This window comes from Nicotiana sylvestris, chromosome 10 (genome assembly GCF_000393655.2).
Source record: "Nicotiana sylvestris chromosome 10, ASM39365v2, whole genome shotgun sequence".
Classification (NCBI taxonomy): Eukaryota; Viridiplantae; Streptophyta; class Magnoliopsida; order Solanales; family Solanaceae; genus Nicotiana; species Nicotiana sylvestris.
Window position 1 is genome coordinate 114,453,762 of NC_091066.1, and position 17,649 is coordinate 114,471,410.

At 38.7% G+C, this 17,649-nt stretch overlaps 2 protein-coding genes across 2 annotated transcripts; both read left to right on the forward strand.

Moving 5' to 3' along the window:
• The first annotated feature begins 4,903 nt into the window (after positions 1 to 4,903).
• On the forward strand, positions 4,904 to 11,692 carry LOC104228870 (chloroplast sensor kinase, chloroplastic). Its single transcript, XM_009781418.2, has 9 exons — positions 4,904 to 5,429; positions 8,018 to 8,179; positions 8,259 to 8,555; positions 8,893 to 8,958; positions 9,072 to 9,140; positions 9,288 to 9,380; positions 9,818 to 10,011; positions 10,456 to 10,729; positions 10,965 to 11,692. The coding sequence occupies exons 1-9, from the start codon at positions 4,977 to 4,979 to the stop codon at positions 11,217 to 11,219; spliced, it is 1,863 nt and encodes a 620-aa protein (XP_009779720.1). The 5' UTR covers positions 4,904 to 4,976; the 3' UTR covers positions 11,220 to 11,692.
• Positions 11,693 to 12,491: 799 nt separating this feature from the next.
• LOC104228871 (uncharacterized) lies at positions 12,492 to 16,977 on the forward strand. Its single transcript, XM_009781419.2, has 13 exons — positions 12,492 to 13,446; positions 13,564 to 13,668; positions 14,191 to 14,295; positions 14,374 to 14,460; positions 14,540 to 14,655; positions 14,741 to 14,842; positions 14,919 to 15,032; positions 15,112 to 15,168; positions 15,246 to 15,312; positions 15,398 to 15,451; positions 15,555 to 15,629; positions 16,298 to 16,333; positions 16,510 to 16,977. Exons 1-13 carry the CDS (start codon positions 13,324 to 13,326, stop codon positions 16,651 to 16,653), a joined length of 1,185 nt encoding a protein of 394 aa, XP_009779721.1. The 5' UTR covers positions 12,492 to 13,323; the 3' UTR covers positions 16,654 to 16,977.
• The last annotated feature ends 672 nt before the right edge of the window (positions 16,978 to 17,649 follow it).

The window sequence follows — 17,649 nt, forward strand, 5'->3', positions numbered from 1 at the left end:
CAGTTCCTCGAGGATCAGAAAATTAAAAGAATCCTCTCGACGCCGTACCACCCATGTGAAAACATCCTGGCTTATTCCATAAACAAAACCATCATCCAAAACTAAAAAAGAAGTTGGAAAGCGCTAAGGGAAAATGGAGAGAAATATTGCCCGAAGTGCTATGGGCATACCGAACAACTCCAAAATCAAGCACAGGGGAAACACCTTTCTCTCTAGTATATGGTGCCGAAGCTTTGATACCAGTGGAGGTCGGGGAGACAAGTGCCAGATTCTGACACACCACTGAGAGCTCGAACAATGAGGCCATGACTACGGCCCTCGAACTATTGGATGAAAAGCGAGAAGCCTCGCTGGTCCAAATGGCCTCCCAAAAACAAAGGATCGAAAGGTATTATAACAGAAGAACAAACCTCCGACATCTCGGAGCGGACACTTGGTCCTAAGAAAAGTCACCCTCAACACCCGAAACCCTAACGAAGGAAAGCTAGGCCAAAATTCGGAAGGATCGTACCGCATCCTCAGAGTAATCGGCAAAGGGTCCTACAAGCTCGGTACCATGGAAGGCGAGTAGCTTCCAAGCAACTGGAACATATCAATGCTAAAATGATACTACTGCTGAGGTGTACGATGAAAGATTCTGAAACACCCTCGAGCTCGACGACCTCGGGCTCTTAAAAGCATGCGTTACACTCTTTTCCTTTGACCGGATTTTGTCCCTAGAAGGGTTTTATCGGCAAGGTTTTTAACGAAGCAACATCTATATGCTACCTAAGGAAGACCCAACAAGTATTCAAGGCTTCTTTTGTAAATAACCTCAAGTATTAGGGGGCATCCCCCTGGAAGGTCACCTACTCGGAAAAGCCAAGATGCGCTAAGTGGGGTCTCAATAGGAAAATAATGTACCGGGCCAAACGGTCAAACGGACCATGTCTGCATAGAACAACCGAGCCCGTAACAGCAAAAACGTGTATACTTGTACCAAGTAATCAAAGAAACTCGATATTTTTTGCAAAAATGGCTCCTCTGTCAAAAACGTCCCAAACACTTGGGGACTGCCGCTAATCGCCACCCCCATCGAAAAGGTCCCGAACACTCGGGGACTAGCGTCAACAACTCAAAATAATATGACCCCCGGGTCGGAGCTCCTAACTCGTAAGCCCTCAATGAGGCAACATCAAGATCATAAAACAGCTCCAAAGCCAAAAAAATGTCCTAAGCACTCGGGGATTGGCGTCGACAACTCAAGGCCCCATGACCTCCAGGTCGAAAACTCCAAAATATCAAGCCCTCAATGAGGCAATACCAAGTTTACAAGTAGTGGCTCCCAAGCCAAGAAAGCCTCGATGACTCGGGGACTACCACCAATCATCACCCCCATTGAATTATCAAAACCCAAGGCCATAAGACCACATGCCGGTAGCCTCGATCTCGTAAGACCTATATAAGGCAAACAACAATATCTGTAAGGCCTCAAGTAAGGCATGAGCCACACTTGTACCAAGTGAGCAACAACAATATTTGTAAGACCTCAAGCAAGGCATAAACCATACTTGTACCAAGTAAACAAAACTGTAAGACCTCAAAGGCATGTAAAATTTGTAAGACCTTACTAAAGGCATAACCCTGATCTTTAAGTTAAGGCTATATATCGAACTTGTAAGACTCCTAAAAAGGCATACCCTCGATATAGAAGTCGAAACTACTTCACTCGGGAACTGAAAGGCTCTGGACAAACACAAATGACTACGGTCACATGGCTGTACCAGCCAAACTAAGGCGACTCGGGGACGCCCGACCGTCGCTATAAAATCACAGGCCTTCAATTACTTCGAATATACTTCAAAAGGAATCGGTTAAACATGCTACCCTCGACATAGGCACACGAGCTTCGACCATGTTAACTCCTAAATATAGGCTTCGAGATACTAAGCCACCGAGCCAAACCTCCCGAGGTGCTCGATCATCGCCATACAACGACTCACAATCAAGGTTTGTATCAAACCGTCAAAGAGTCAGGCAAAGATTATTTCAAAAAATCCTTATCGAGGGAAAAATAAAGCCTATATTAGAGGTCGCATCGGTCCAAAGCATAAGAGCCACCAACGCCAGTTCATATAAAAGGTCGCATCGACCCAAAGCATAAGAGCCACTGATGCCAGCTCATATAAAAGGTCACATCGACCCAAAGCATAAGAGCCACTATCGCCAGCCCATACAAGAGGTCGTACCGACCCCATGCGTAAGAGCCTAAGGGCCAGCTTTAAATTCAAAAACTTGAGGGTCGAATGAGCTCGAGTCGAAACCCGATTCGGAAACTTAACCCAAAATAGTTAACTAAATATGCCTAAGAGCAAAAGCGTAAGAGCCACTATTGCCAGCACTAAAATCGAAGGTCGCACCGACCAAACGCGTAAGAGCCATTGTCGCCAATGCTAAAATTGAAGGTCGCACCGACCAAACGCATAAGAGCCACTGTCGCCAGCGCTAAAACCAAAGGTTGCGCGACCCAACACATGAGAGCCACTGTCGCCAGCACTAAAATCAAAGGTCACAATGGCCCAACGTATAAAAGTTAGGTCTAATCCGAGAACACTCGGGACTAACTTTCGACCGTTACGAGCGGCTCAACAATAGCAAAAACCCGAGGGTATCACCCAAGATCTAAGATCTCGGATCGTTTATCAAAAATATCATACATTATTCTCAAAAGGCAAAGGATAAAAGAAGTGATAAAAAACGAAAAGCCTTTTATACATATTACTCACAGAGGTACGTTTACAAGGCTTTTGAAAAACCATTACAAGGAAGGAGCCAAACAGAACCCCAATCTATCATCAAGCCTACATCTTTGACAGCTCCACCGGAGGTTGTGCCATTGGCAGAAGTCAAGAATCATGGGGTCTATCGGAGGCAAGGATGGCCTCACCGGCCCAAGGGTAAATGGGTAAGTATACACACTGAGAAAATCGGCTTTATTTGTCGTTATATCCTTCTTCCGAGAAGGGATCTCCACAAGCACCGCATCCCCCCAGCGGCAATCAGTCCTTACCCTTTCGACGTATGTTATTGAGATAATATACTGAGACACGTGCTCACGATGCCCCGACTTCGAAGAAGGTCTCTCAACCTTGAAATCGGAAGTCGTTACAAAAAATCCTGGAACGCATTCCTCAGCACGAGGAGGCACTGCCACTTTGCCTTTAGATGGAAGCGAAGAGGAGGAGGTCACGTTCTCCTAAGAAGAAGAGGTGGAAGTTTTCGCCATACCTAAAAGACTTCAGAGGAGAAAAGGAAGTTGCGTTTTGAAGAAAGAACAAAAGTAAAGGTAGAAGGAACCTTTTTGGGGGATTGGTGGTGTAGTGAGTTATAAAGAACGAGAAGAGAAGTATTTATAGAGGCCCCACACGCACGTTGAAGGAGGCCAAGGGACAGCCAACCGCTGTAATCAATATGAAGGCTATCAAGGGCTGTGTGTACGCCATCATTTTGCGCCTTATGACTGCCGTCGTTACGGGGACTATCTGTATACGGTAAAATCGGAGGGTCCAATTTTTCGTCGTTGTGATGCCTCGTAAGCATATTTCACAGGTTCGAGACTATGGTCGAGGTTCACCCTCGAGGGCTATCGACGCTCGACCTCGGGGCAGTGTAGACCAATGACTATGATGAAAAAGTGGGGAGTTCCCAAGGCGCATAACTAGAGCTGACAAAATCTAGTGAGCTAAGTTCAGACCCGAATCATGACATCAACTAGCTGTCCCATCTCCATATCTTTGTAATAAATGTATTTGTACTATGTTGAGATTTCCCCTTATATATAAAGGGGATCCTTGTCATTTTGTAGTCACCTGTTGCTCAATACTAAATAGACAAGAACATTCTCTCAGCTCTCTAGCATATATTTTTGATCTGATTACTTCATTTATTACTTATATTATCGTGTTCTATTTATTGTTCATCATTTATTGCCTATCATTGATCATAAAGAGCCATTGCCGTAGCTCTCATAAGTGTTAGTCCTCCCTCGATCGCTTTAAGCCAGCCTCCAGACTCGACCTCGAGGCCTCGTATACGGCAGCTCGAGGCTCCGACCTCCAGCCGCTCGGTTCGATTATCTTATTGTTTTCTAGCTATAATCTTGATTTCTAACCTTTTACCCAACATCCATTGCTTAACAACTAGCATAAAAATAGATCACGTATTTTTAGAACCTCATAATTTATTGCCATTTTCACGGTAAACACATCCATAATGGTAAGAAGTAGTGAAAAATTAATGGAGAAGAGTAGTGGGTGTTACTCCCTTGGGAGTTATGGACATCCACCATAATCAAGTATTTCATAACATAATTTACTTAATTTTCTAATGTAGCTATGTTTAAATTCTTTTCTTGGACAACTTTTTGGCATATAGTTTAGGCCTTGATACTGTATATTTTAAGTTTAGAAGCATAAAAGCAAAAATACTGGATATGAGTTTCTTTTTATGAAAAATTATACATTTAGGACCCGTTTGCTATAGATTTTGCCAAAATAAACTTGGGTTTTACTTGGCAAACACGTGTTTGGCCATAAATTTTGCCAAAATCCCAAATCTCAAATCCCAAAACCAGCTGATTTTGGGCCAAATCCCTAATAATACACATATTTTTCCAAAATAAATTTGATAAATATATTTTGAAAACGTATGTCCAAATACATTTTCATCTTCAAATCAAATTTCACTCAAATCAAATTTTTCAAAACAAATTTAGAAATATACGACCAAACGCGAGATAATATTCTTCATTATGAGTACTAGTACTAGTTTAAAGAAAGAAAGAGAAAACTAAACTGGTAGTTAGTGGGACCCCACAGCAATAAGATCCTTGAGGACCAATAGCGGGACGGCATTGGACCAATTTCTTCCATGTGTGGACACTGAGCCACACAGCATTCGCATTACAACCATCCATCCGATCTAGCACAGTAAAGAAAATGCTGCTCTCTGCATTTCCTCCGCAGAATCCATTACCATTATCCAATCCCACTCACCCACATCCACCCCCGCCCCATCACCACCAACATACCCTCCTCTTCTCCCCTACCTTCCAAAAAAAAGCAACTACAGTTACTCACGCTTCTTCACAGAGACTACCACCACTTGCTCTCACCACTGCCGCCGCTACCTCCTCCACCTATACTTCTCTCCGGCACGTCAGCGGCACGTGCTCCGATGATGATTCCCATGGCGACGGAGACGGTATGGTTTCGTCGGCGTCAGCTGTTGCTGCGGCCATACGGAATGCTTCGACGTCACCGGTGGAGTTCGTTCAGAGGATTGAAAAGGATGACGGAGGCTTGGTATTACCGAGTGCTGATTTCAAGAGACTTTGCGTTGAACAATTCGACCTCTTTCGCCGTATTGTCCATCCTCAGTCTGTTCTTTCCGTAAGTAACATTTACCTGTTGTTCACTGTGTTTTGATTAATGCTTTATTCAGTAGTTCAAAAATAATTTTCTACATCTTTTTTTTTTTAATCACAATAACATTCTAATATTCTAATATGACTATTTAATTTCATTAGCTTAAGGCTTTATGTTTAGGTCTTCATGAATTTAAACGGTTCTTACCGTAAGAAACTCTATTTGCTTTTTTGTTTTTGATTAATGCTTCTTCTTCGGAGTAAGATAATTTTGTATATTTTGTATATCTATGTTAATTTGCCTAGCATAAGAAGCTTTATGTTTCGATTTTTGTTGCTGGTTGTTCTTTGGCAATTTGTCTGTTTTGAGTTCGTTGTGCCTGTTGTTAGGTCTTCCATTTCCAGAATTAAGCTGCATTAAGGTCTAAGATAAGTGAAACTTCCAGATAAGTTTGTATGGCTTGCCAATTAATGCTATTGCTCCTTTTTCTCTGCTCTTCAAAAATTACAAATGGCAACCTGTAGAACTTAGTTCAGTTTGTTTCGCTCTCTGGACAGCGGACTGGCCTTAAGTCTTCTGTCTAGTGGTTCTATTATAAGAATGCAACCTGTATATTCTGTTCCTAAGAGTATGAGCTTCCACCAATAGGCATTAGGTAGTGAAATGGTGCTTAAGTTTCTTTAGGAACTATTCTTTCTTCTCTGAAAATTGATCCGTCTATGCTGCTTCAGTTTAACTGAGCAGTTTCAGCCCAAGGATAAGGAACTCAAATGTAGTTGCATTTTAGAGAAGAAAGGCATCATTTCTAGTCATTGCAACTTCTATCTTTTAGAAAAAAGGAAAGAAATGATGCTCTTGTTAGATTGGGAGATGCTCTTAAGATTATAATCCTCTTTAGTTCTTTGTATCAAATATTGTGATTTGTTACACTCTTTCTTGCTTTGATTTTAGATAAAAAAAATGTAACCTAAATTTTTGGCACATCCAATTTGCTAGGAGTAAGACCCAACAGAGTAAAGTGATCACAGAGGGCCCACGGGATGAGATGCCATCAACTAGGAAAAATTGGTTGATCCATTGATAGCCTGGTGGTGAAGGCATCTTCTGGCAATACTCTTGAACATGCTTTTTCTAGGACTAGGACCCTATCAACTGGTCCTTTTTCCAGCATCCTGAATTCTCAGTCCTCTCTCACTAATAAGGATGCACATGGCTTTTGTTCTTTCATTTGCACAAGTGTTCTTTAACCCGTTAGAATACTCTAAAAGTATTAAAGAACAACACAGACCTCCTCACAAAGGAGAGGTTCACTTTCCTTGAACTTTCCCCAAGAAGGCTAGATAGACTGTAACAATGGGTTTGGATGATCAACATAAGCTTTCATTAGGAACAGCATAAATTAGTGTAAGATTGAAAAGAAAATTGGATGCCTGATGTTAAAATGAATACACCCTGGGACAGCATGGCTGGAACATCACTTTCAGAATAAGACTGATTGATCGGGCATTAGTGGAATTTCTGATTGAGTTTGGAAGTTTTCCAAGTACATAAAGAGTATGAAGACACCCTTCTTTGGAACAACTGCAAGAATGAGATTTATACTGTCAAGTATGCCTATCCTTTGATCTCAAACACAGGTCAATACATAGATCGATGGCCATGTAAGAATATATGGAAAGTTAAAGCTCCCATTAAGGTGGCCTGTTTTTCATCGCTGGTGGAAGAGAAGTCTGCCTAACCCAAGAGAACCTGAAGAGAAGGGGATTCCAGCTCTGCCCTAGGTGCCTGCTCTGTGGCAGAGCTCTGGAAACCAATAGCCATTTGTTTCTACACTTCCCCATCACTAGACAATCGTGGCAACTGTTCCTTAACATTGTGGGCCTCACATGGGCCATGCTTGCAACCACTGTTGATTTACTAAAATCTTGGAACAATAATAGAGGTTCTCTGAGGCAGAAGACATGGTGGAGATTGATACCTGCCTGCATTTGGTGGACAGTACGGAAAGAGAGGAACTTAAGAGTTTTTGAAGATAGATACAATTCCCTCCAAGATGTTAAGATGAATTGTATCCTTTTGTTTCATTTTTGGTGTAAAGAAGTCAGGTAGAAAGTAAGAATCTTTGGTAGACATGTTAGGCTTTTTGTAATTAAGGTGGATCATACTTGATCCAACCCTCCATGTACATATGGCTTGCACTGCCTTAGTGCTTTTTATTATTACATTGCTACCAGTATCAGGAAAAGGTTGAAAAGAAAAAGGGATTTCTAACCATTTTATTATCCTATAACACTAAAATACAGACCAATAAATGAAACCAAGTTATCTATTCTTACTATAATACTTTGTTTAAACTCTATTTCACGATGTATCATTTGATAACTCTAAACATCTTCCATGTTTGATTGGGCTTCATGTGTTGTGAACAGCGGGGTCTCTAGCCTATTTTTAACCTATTTTTCTTTAGGATTTTCAAAATGATAGAAGACCAATAGGACAAAACCAAACTAAAGAGAAAAGTACTTCCCCCTCACCTGGCTCTTTGGTGATATAAGGTTGAAACACTTTTGCCTTTTTAGTTACTTTCCTTGTGCTAATTTAGTGAATTGCAGGTTTATGTAAGACCAGCAGGTAGTTATGTAATGGACCAGCTAGAGTTGCGTCGCATTACTTTACATCCACATGTCAATGCGACTGATCTTGTGATTCTAACTGGTAACTTTAGCATTCCTGCGGGCTTAAGAGCGGCTGAAGCAGCTCTTTCGAGACAAGAGGTACATCAGTTTCTCCTTCAAGTTTGTTTTACACTGAATGTATGACTTTACTGTGTTTGAGTAGTCTTATTCATCTTAGGCAGAATTACTTCCTGAGCTTGGAGCTATGGTGTTCCCTATGGTAAAACACCCATTTATTGTTGGGTTTTTAGTTGCGGAACTCCCAAGAACTGCATTTGATAAGGGTGGGTTTAATGTGAAAGCATGGCCTGGCCAGGAGGAGTTTTATTCCTTGCCTCCTAGCATGGATTTGAAATCGTTGAATATCCAAACTTCAACTGACCACTCCTTTGAGATGTTAAAACTCACAGCTGAGCAAAGATTAAATGCTATAAATATTTCCCGTTCACTTGCAATGGCTTATGTCATGGATCAGGTACGAACACTGATATGAAAAAGGTGCTAAGTATACATTATGTCTAGAATTCAATTAATTCATTTGCATCCCTCTATGTATAAATATTTCTTTGAAATATGCAATTACTATAACATCCAAAAACTCGTAATAGTATCATCTAAAAAATGGCTAAAATATTGACGATATAACACCAGTTCTAACTTTTTCGTATTTGTTGCCATGAAATTTCTTCTTTGAGCATTTTGTTATTTAGTTTTCTTGTTTTCTCTTTTTTCCAGTTTTGCACAATAATTTCATCATAAATCTTGCATTGATATAATTTTGTTTTAGAATTAACTTATTTTGTCCTTGTCAGAAAGCAATTTTGCTCCAACAGTCCACCTGGCAAAATAATATCAGGATGAGCAATTTGGTTGAGCAAGTAAGATTTGCACTGCAGCTGCACCCATATATGCCATCAATTTAAGGTGGTCGACATGTACGGCATACAGATTTCAGAACATAATAGATTTTTTATGAATCTTTAATGTGCAGATTCGGGGTTCTCTTTCCAGCATTCGAACTTTGAGTAAGATGTTATCTTCTCAGATTAGAAAGAGTGAGGTATTTTTCTCAAGAAATTTACACCCACAACCTTTTCTTTATCCTGCTTCATCTTCTTTTTGCCCCCAAATAATTGTAACTTTTCGTGGGACTTTTTTAATCAATTACTTTAATGATGAACTAATCTGCACATATGGCCTATTGCAGATTTCATATGATATTGTTCAAGATATCTTGGAGCAAGGTGATTGCCTGAGTGATACTCTTAAGGGACTCCAGGATGCTGTTTCCCTAACAAAGGTACTTCACCAACTGCGCCTCTCTCTCATTGTTCTTGACTTCTTATATGTGACTTTGACTGAGAAAGGAAGGAGAAAGATTGAAGCAAGCCTCTAATTCAGTTTAAAAGAGCTAGAATTTTCTGGGAAACTTGAAAGGGTACAAACTTGAGTCATTCAATACTAAGAGCAAGTTGGGAGTTCCAACGAGACCATGTAAAGAGGAAATAAATTCTAGTCATGAACTAAAATCTCTCAACCCTGGAGGATAATAGTAACACTAGAGGATTGAACTTCTCAAACATCAATTAGAAACATTGCAACAGATATAGGTCACATTAAGAAGGTCCATCTAGACTTCGCCGGCTCTTGTTTGCCTTAGTTGTTGACTTGCCTACAAGTGATTTTGAGAATAACAAAGATAAATTGTTGAATATTATGGGCTTATACATTTTTCAGGCTAATATAATGCGTTATAGTGAAGAAACATTGAAAAAGATGCCTAAATCAACTCATCCTGGTCGTGAGTCGGTGAGGTCTCAGTTATCCAGTAACTTGTCTGAGAAGCTAGAATCTCTCTCTTTAAAATCCAAGGATCTAGAAATGCCAATGCCACCTCTTGCTCTAGCACCTTTACACCAGGAAGGAATCAGGTAAACTTTTGTTTCTCAAACTTTTTTTCGGTTTAGAGACCTACGGATCTGGAAAGTACAAATTGCATTATGTCAACTTCAAAAAATGCTAACGCATATGACAGCATAATAACATACTAAAGAATTTCAATCTTTCGCATTCTCTTTCTTCAGCCATCAACTTCTCGAGATTTTTGCTCGATGGCTCTCCTTTCCCTCCTGTTTCTTCCTTAAAGTTGCCCTGTATAGATGCTTCTTCTATTGGTTGACAAGTCTAATGAATACTCACTTAGGCAGCTTCGGATGGCCGTTTTTTTGTTTTCCTAGTTTGATGCCAAACGATGAGTTTTGATTGTGTGCTGTCTTGTGGAACAACTCTTTGGTTTTGGAGATTGTTAATAATTCCTTTTATTTTTCATTTTCATTTTGGTTGGTCTTTTTCCTCTTCACCTCTTCGCCCGAAAGACCATGCAGTGTTTCTGATGTACTGGTGGATTTGGTGGGAGCAGTGGCGCCTTTAGCGCACGAGCAGAGGAGAGCTGTTTTACTTTCTGAGGTTCCGAGATCTTTACAGGTGCCCATTGAAGAGCCTGCTTTACGACAGGCATTGGGTAATCTGATCGAGGGTGCCTTATTGCGTATACAAGCTGGTGGAAAGGTTGAAATTGTTGCCACTGGAGCACCTGCAGGGGGTGCTCTTGTTATAATTGATGATGATGGCCTTGATATGCACTATATGGTAAGGTGTCATGAACTCTATTCTATATCGTGATCATTGAGACAATGCTTTGATACAAAGATGATACATTGTGGGACATAAAATGAAAATAGGAACTTAATAATAGTAAAGGATTTTATAACTTTGAAAATAGACAGATGATGGGCATTGATATGAACTATATGCTCATGATTGATTTTATCATCTGGCTTGTGTGCTAGTTAGTACTGAAGTATTTTCTCCTCTTTTTGTATAGACACAGATGCACTCTCTAGCACCTTTTGGGGCAGATCTATTTTCTGAAGATAAGGTAGAGGATAACATGACATGGAATTTTGTGGCTGGACTAACTGTTTCACGAGAAATATTGGAGAGTTATGGATGTGTCGTGCGGGTGATCTCACCAAGATTAACAGATGCTGCAATTGGAACTGGGGGAACCCGTATAGAACTCTGGTTTCCCTCTTTATCTTCTTCATCTGTCGTAAATGGCCCTTCTCATGAGGATTAACAAATACTGGGAACTCCACTGTCATTCATTCAGTTGTTGAAAGAACATGAACATACAACAAATTTCCTGCTTAATCATCTGCGGATGCTGAGATGGAAAAATTTAAAAGAGCATTTACTTTTCTGATTCATCTATAGACACAAATCTACCAAATGACTAACTTCTCTCCTACTGGAACTGAGCAAAATGTGGAAGGTATAGCTAATGATACTAGAAGGCTCCTTTTGGCTTTGTCAACTGCTTTCTCTCGTTGTTCAAGCCTTCTACAGAAAAAACAATGCAAGAAGACTCTTTTGTATATATTATAGCGTAGTAGCTGTTCCCTTTTATGGTCTATTATCTGTTGTGTTGCTCACAATATTTTATCGACTATGGACCAGTTACATGGACAGAATTCGCCAAGTTGTATAGATCAGTGCTCCAGATGAAACTTCTTACATTGCTGGGACTTTTATTGGATAAACTAGCAAATACACAGACTCTCTCTCTCTCTCTCTCGATCTCGATCTCGATACTAGTTGCTACAAGTTCCCAAAAATCCTCTCCCCACAGCCATGGCGATAGTTTCTTTATTAGCTTATTCTTTTTTCTCTAATTTACTGTTCAAAATTGTGAGGAAGAATATTTTGGGAAAGACTCAAATTTTGCTTCTATACTTCATTTTACCTTATGCATCAGCAGTTTGAAAGATAATAGGAAAAATGTAATTTTTCTGTTCCATTGGGACAAATTTTTCATCCAGCTAATTAATATAAATAATTATTTATTGTTGAAAGAAAAGAATAGAACATTGAACCTTTGGCCTAATTAAGAAGATGGAGGTACGTGCTTAGATCTAAGTGTTGATATTCTTTTAGCATAAATATGGATATTCTTTCCAACTTATTTGTACTAGAAGATTCAATAATTTAGTAATTACTGACGTAAATAGTACTTCATTCGCCATCTAAAGAATGTAGGTTTAAGGTTGAACCATTGAAGGCCACCAATGTATAAAATTTTAAATTGAATTCGAATATCAATTTCTTACTTTTAAAACATATATTTAAAATATTTTTGAAAACTATGCTTAAAAGAAAAAGATAATATTTGACTTTTTTGTCAGCAAAAATTTTTGAGTCAATAAATATATAATAATAGCAACTATATATTATTACATGTATTTTCTTAAAAAAGCCTCTGCCTTTAGCATTTAAAAGTTTAGAAGGTGTAACCTTTGAGTGTCTTTATGGTTATAGTGATTGAGTGTCTTTATGGTTATATTGATTTTGCTGGCAAGAGTTGACTTTTATTTTTGAGCTTTGTGCTTTTGTGTCTTGTGTTAAAAGTTTTGATAGGAGCTTGCTATGACACTTTGTCTGTTTTGGAGCTAACTTGTGCAGAGAAGAATATGTTTTTTAAGTTATACATATTGTTATACCTTTAAATTCAAGAAAGTATGGTTGTATTGTATTGAAAGAGGAGTGAATTTGTAGAATAGGTTGAATGTAAGGGATGAGTCAAATAAGACTCACAATGGCTTGTTTTCGGAGACACAAAATTGAGGAATTGAAATTAGCCTAGTGCCTTCATCTATTGATCAAGTCGCTATAGTCAAAAGCTAGGCACATGACCTTTTTTTTAGTTCCTTGAGGATTGTAAAGTTAAGTGAGGCACATGACCAATTTTCTAGTTGCTTGTGGATTTGTAAAGTTACGTGAGTTGAGTGCGGATGCACAAAATGTCTTCTTGACTTTGCAGAACTGAGCATGAGGTTTGGATCTTTGCTGAGGTTTTAAGATTTCTAGTTGTATAAAAATCTGTTGGGGGCAATCTAGTGTATGAGGAATTTTTTTGGAGCTGGTGATCCGGACTATTTCCCTCTCGATGATGAAGCTTATCCCCCATCATCTCACTTGCGGACCTTGACCTCTGTTATTTTGCGGGTCATATCTAGTATTCAGAGTTTGCCTTGATTTGCTCGCAGCGCGCATTGAAATAGTGTGTTATCCCCAGATATAGATTGATCGATGCCAGAATAAAGAATAAACCTTTACTTGTATCACATCATCTTCAACCAACCTCCACACGAGAAGCCCATAATAGTTTCTTTAACTCTTGAAGTATGTTGTGCAGCTCCAATTGCTTAAACCCAGCTGAAACTATGAGGCTTATTGTCTCCATATGTTGCGGTGTCATTTTTGGCTTATTCATTGGAATTTCATTTCCTACTAGTTCATTAACCAAGGTATGGATAACGCCTTCCTTTTTCATACAATCATATGGTGGTCTTATTCGATTCGTGCAGTAGTTGTAATTTCATATACGTCCAATTAAGTAACTTCTTTCGATTCCAATTTGGCAGCTAAATATTACAACCAGTATGTTTGTGAGCAACTTCCCAATTGCTAGAGACAGAAATAACATTGATTCTTCGATCAAAAATCAGAATGGTACACATCAAGTGAAGGTATTTTCTTCTTTCTGCACTTCTTCCAAAACTAACAATTTTATAGATATCAAATGTGAAGACACTTGTGCAAAATGCCTTCTAAGAATACAAAAGGAACTTATTCTTGCTATTCTCCTTTAAAAGGAGTTTGTGTGCACATTGAGTGACATGGTTTTCCGATAGATCCCTGCTAGAGTTGAATATATGGTCATCAACTCTATTATTTTCTGCAAATCCCCGCCGGTGGCACACTGTTTGAAACATGGTGAAAAATGGGCCTGCCCGTTTACCTTTCTCAACTTAAATACCTGACTTTGTTTGTGGCATGGTTCGAACCAATGCATCCACTTAATCCACACATCATGCATTGCTCTGTTACAGCTAGACCAAAGCCTGGGGGGGCGGTCATCAACACTATTACCGAAGCTAAACATTCCAAATTCTAGCCTATCCTGCATTGCATCTGTTAACAATGCATCACAATCTTAAGATAATAATCACATTTTTCTATCTGATAGTCTTAATCCTTATTCTAACCAGATTTGGGTTGAATCAAACCCAAGAGGGGCAGAAAGATTACCTCCAGAGATCATTGCTTCTGAGTCCGACTACTATACCCGGAGATTGTGGGGAAAACCTAATGAGGTAAGTGTTCTGTTACAACTTCTGTATCATGTTTGCTTAACTTTATAGACCAATACTCTTATCATGTTCTATCTGCAGGACCTACCACCCAGCAAGCCAAAATATCTGGTAACATTTACTGTTGGTATTAATCAGAAGTATAACGTTGATGCTAATGTAAAAAAGGTATATCAGTCTGTTTCCTTTTATCGGTCCCTTCCTCCTCTCTGTTCCCAATTCCTCCTCACTCATTTTTCCTGTGCAGTTCTCAGACGACTTTACAATTCTTCTTTTTCACTATGATGGTAAGACGACTGAATGGGATGAATTCGAGTGGTCAAAACGAGCCATCCATGTGAGTGCTCGGAAACAAACAAAATGGTAAGTAAACCATGTTAGTGACAAGAACTTTACCTGTGATCAACTTTAAACCATGTTAGTGACAAGAAGTTTACCTCTTTATAAGGTGGTATGCAAAAAGGTTTCTGCATCCAGACATTGTCGCCCCATATGACTATATTTTTATCTGGGATGAAGACCTAGGAGTTGAGCATTTTGATGCCAAGGAGTAAGTATTTTGTGTAATTTCCTGTGTTTAACGACACAATATCTTAGTTTTTCTAAATTCGCCTGTCCAACACCAGGTACATTAGACTTGTCAAGAAGCATGGTTTGGAAATTTCACAGCCAGGTTTAGATCCCAAGAAAGGAACAACGTGGCAAATGACAAAGAGAAGAAGTGATGGTGAAATTCACATGTAAGAGCCTGGAATCCCATGATATCATTTATCTAGCGACTCCTGTTGCGCTTTTAACTGTTTTGTACTTGTTGATCAGGATAGCAGAAGAGAAACCTGGTGTGTGTCCAGACTCCCATTTGCCTCCATGTTCAGCGTATGAATACTTCTCCTGTTTGCTGTTTTGTTTCAGTTCTTACTTTGTCCTTACCACATACTCTTCTCTTTTTTCAGATTCATAGAGATCATGGCTCCTGTCTTTTCCCGAGATGCATGGCGTTGTGTGTGGCATATGATTCAGGTATCTCAGCTGGCATATTAAACGCGGAGAAGGTCTTACACTTTGTGCTATGTTGAGATTGACTGTGTTGTTTTGTGACTTGTAGAATGACTTGATCCATGGTTGGGGACTTGACTTTGCACTTCATAAATGTGTTGAGGTAAGTTCTGAATTCAGTCTTCTTAGCTACTTTCTTTCACGTGTATTCGTCTTTTTAGTACCAAAGTATCAAGGCACTAAGCATATCATATTCTGTTTTGAAGCCTGCTCATGAGAAAATTGGAGTTGTAGATGCTCAATGGATTGTTCATCAAAGTGTCCCTTCCCTTGGAAATCAGGTAACAAGATGAAGTGATTGTAACCAACCTAAGTTGCTTCAACACGGCAGTTTAGGTGCTGCACCCGTGTCGACACAACACTAGTATGGATATGGGTAGGGGATCCGTACTGGATCTGGTCAAACACTTTTGAGTACTTTGACCATGACATATTGAAAAAGTCGAGACAATATACAATTTGATTCCCGAAATCATAACCAAAATTAGGGTAAATTTGAAGAAAATAACATATTTTATCCAGGAAATCAATCCTTTACTTATCTACAACTTGAGAATAAAAAAGAACTCCACACTTTACAAGCTACACGTAAGTATTCCACTAAATTTTTCATAGTTTAGAGATATTTTTGTATTTTTATATTTTTGAATTAGTTTTAGTCGGATCCCCGCACCCGTATCCATAATAGGATCCGTATCTCCGAATTTTGGAATTTACATTTTAAAAAATCTGACCTCTAAATCTGCACCCGTGTCCGAGCAACTTCGTAACCAACTATATTATGTGACATGTAATATGCTAGTTAGTGTAACTTGACATTGGAAACATAAAGCCATCTTTAGTTTATGCCAAATGGAGTAGATTTATTTGGGCATATAGCATAGTAATTATTATTGGCTTTTACACCGAAGTGACCACTTTTTTCCTTTCCTCATTCATTTCTATACAGGGGCAATCAAAAGATGGTAAGGCTGCATGGAAAGGGGTAAGTAACTCTATGTTACATTTGAACACTTGGGGCATATAATCTTTCTATTGACTGTTCATTTATTCTTTTGGAATATGTCTCTTTATCTACTTGTTTTTCATTATTTTCCACTTTAAAACTTGAAGCAGGTGAATTGCTGTGTGATTAATTGAACTTGTGTGTTGTTGTGGCAGGTGAGGGAGAGATGTGAAAATGAATGGGCAATGTTTCAATTAAGGGTAGCAAATGCAGAGAAAGCCTATTTCAAGTCAAAAGGAATTGATCCTTCCAATTTCAAGTCAAAAGGACTTGATCCTTCTAGTTTCACATCTCATTGAGTTAATTTAGTCAAATTGATGGTTATACATACTCTTGGCAATTTTGCCTAGATTCATCTTGTAAAATAGATAGTCAATAGTTCTTAAGATACATTAAAAATTTTAAAGTAAAGAAAATTATAGAGATTCTTTAATAGAATCGCATACATGATTGCAATGTACTTATAATAAATTAAGTTTGAAAAAACATTGGCCATCCATTATGGTTATATTAAAGCCACTTTAAGTTTAAATAATTCTCTACAAGCATATTACAAAGGAGGTTGATTTAAAGAGGATAGAAGATGGGGTTAAAGTCAACCCCCCATTTTATGTAAGCCGATGAAAATGGGCCAATGTAGAATTTAAAATCATTATTTTTTACTTCAAATTATATTTATGTTAGTCGATCGATGCGTCACTTTCAAATTAAATATGTTCAGTTATGTGAATCCTCCTCAATGCGTATGTATATACCAGATATATACTTTTATTGTTGAATTTTTTTTCCAAATAATATGTTTATATTAAATTTGCCATACAAAGGATAGTATATGTATTGATGTGTAGTAACTAAAATTTTTGAATCTGCTTCGGACTGTCACTTGTCTAGTTGTTGAAAGGACAAGAACATACAAAAATTTCCTGATTAATCCATTGTGGATACTGAGGTGGACAAACTTAAAAGAGCATATATTTTTTGATTCATCTGGAGATAACAAATCTGCCAAATGACCAACTTTTTTCCCACTGAAACTGAGCAATTGTGGAAGCTATTGGTGTATCTCCATTTTGTTTCCATCCAAAATGCTTTTTCCATTGTTTTTTCGTGTTTCATGTTATTAGGTTAGAGTTAGATTAAGGTATGAACTTACAAGCTTTCATGCCCCAAGAGAGCCAACAGCAATCACGTCTATTTCCATCTTCATTTCCTTCTTTTTTTTGGGGAAAAGTTTGTCAAAAAGTGTAAAAAAATATTTAAGGAAAAAAAAAGTTGGGAGAACCCAATTTCGGACT